Source organism: Saprolegnia diclina, assembly GCF_000281045.1.
Source record: "Saprolegnia diclina VS20 unplaced genomic scaffold supercont1.10, whole genome shotgun sequence".
NCBI classification, from domain to species: domain Eukaryota; phylum Oomycota; class Saprolegniomycetes; order Saprolegniales; family Saprolegniaceae; genus Saprolegnia; species Saprolegnia diclina.
The window spans coordinates 1,061,737-1,063,506 of NW_008246077.1; the positions used below are offsets into that span (position 1 = coordinate 1,061,737).

The 1,770-nt window shown below is 51.1% G+C and overlaps 1 protein-coding gene across 1 annotated transcript; it reads left to right on the plus strand.

Annotated features, from left to right (window-relative positions):
• Window positions 1–168: 168 nt before the first annotated feature.
• SDRG_04393 (hypothetical protein) lies at window positions 169–1,339 on the plus strand (the record flags this gene model as incomplete). Its single annotated transcript, XM_008610068.1, has 3 exons — window positions 169–670; window positions 722–827; window positions 883–1,339. 3 exons carry the CDS (start codon window positions 169–171, stop codon window positions 1,337–1,339), a joined length of 1,065 nt encoding a protein of 354 aa, XP_008608290.1.
• Window positions 1,340–1,770: the final 431 nt, after the last annotated feature.

Sequence of the window (1,770 nt, forward strand, 5' to 3'; positions counted from 1 at the left end):
GCCCCATATATTAATATAAATCGCATTAATCTTAATATATTATTGGATTAATGCTTCCTTTTTGTATCCATCAAAATATATTAGATTATATTATTCTGGCAGTCTTTTATATTAATCTTTATTAATAATTTTCAGTGGTCGCCGTGATTGGCTGCATTCTTCCAAGCCATGACCGACCCGGAGCGCTCGGCGCTTGACGAGGCGTCCTCTGACCACGGGGAAGACGTCGTGGAGTTCGACCAGCACGGCATTCCGGTCACTGTTGGTCATACGGTGAGCGGGGTTGTGCCAGTGTGGACCTACATCCACAAGCTCGATAACAACCAAGCGTACAGGAACAAGACGTTCACGCATGTGTGTACCGTGTGCACGCGGGACGTTGCAACGCGCAAGGGACCAGTCGACGCCTGGAAGACAGGCCTTGTTACCACGGTCAATACGAGCAATGCCCACAAGCACATGACAAATGCGCACAAGACGCACCCGTTCTCTGTCGACTACATGAAGGCCAAACTCGAGAAGGCGGTCAAGCGAGTTGCCGACTTTGACGCTGGTCAAGACGCGGCTCCGCCCAAGAAGCGTATGACGCAGCCGACATTGCAGACAACAATAGCCAAGGCAGCCCGGGACGACGGCACCATCCTCGCATCACGATGGCTCATCGCTAACGGTACCATCCAGCGCGACTTCACTGTCGATCCAACTTGAATAACATGTCTAGGTCTCGCGTTTAACATTATCGACAACGACCAGTTCCGTACTTTTGTCGCTTCGCTCGGCGGCAAGGCGCCAACTCGGGCATCGTACAACGAAATCACTGACGCCGAGTATGCCAACTTTATGACCATTGTGGCAAAAGCGCTGCATGACACGTTTGCGCAGCAGCGACGACGACGACGACATCGACGATGCCTCCCTCAACATGCGTGCCGTCAGTGTAGACGCCGGCGCAGGCGACCGAGCCGAAGACATGCTGGCAACAGAGGCCACGAAGGTGCTCGATGCGTGGATTGCTCTGTCCATCGACTGGACTACGCACACGAAGGCCAATGTCATGGACGCCAAGGGCGTAGCCTACGACATGTGGAAGTTGTACAAGGAAGTCGATGTTCTCAAGTGGTTCAAGGACGTCGGCCAGGTGCATTTTCCAAGCATCGCTATCTCAGCCCGCGTGTATCTCGCAAAACTGATGTCGAACGCGTTTCAAGAGCGCGTTTTTTCGACTGTCAGCAACATTGTGACGGCAAAGCGCAACGCCGGTGACCCCGCTCGCGTGGGGAAGCTCATTGTGCTCAAGCAAAAGTGGACTGGCGACCGCCCTGACACGGATGCTAAGTAGTGTCCAATATTAGCGTCAATATTATATAATATATTAATATATTAATGTTGTCCTACGAGTCACTGCTGGAAATATTAACCTAAATTAATAGGACCACTTGTCGCTCGACTAATCTATTAATACTGCCCAAATTTGGGTTAATATCGACCTCTGCTGCCACGGGACGTTTCGATTGGCTGTTACCTTTTCTGCCTCGTCTACGCTCTTTAGCGGCAGCATAACTTCACCGCTATAGAGGCCTCCTATAGCGGCAGACCTCGATTTTTTAGCGATAGCCATAACTATAGCGGTGCGTTGGACCACATTTTCACCGCTATAACACCATGCGACATGCAATAACAAGCGTGACAGTTATAGATTAGCTATAGCGGCACCGCGTTGGAGATGCTCTAATAGTGCTGTGCTAACGGAGTTACGGTGCGCGGCGACTG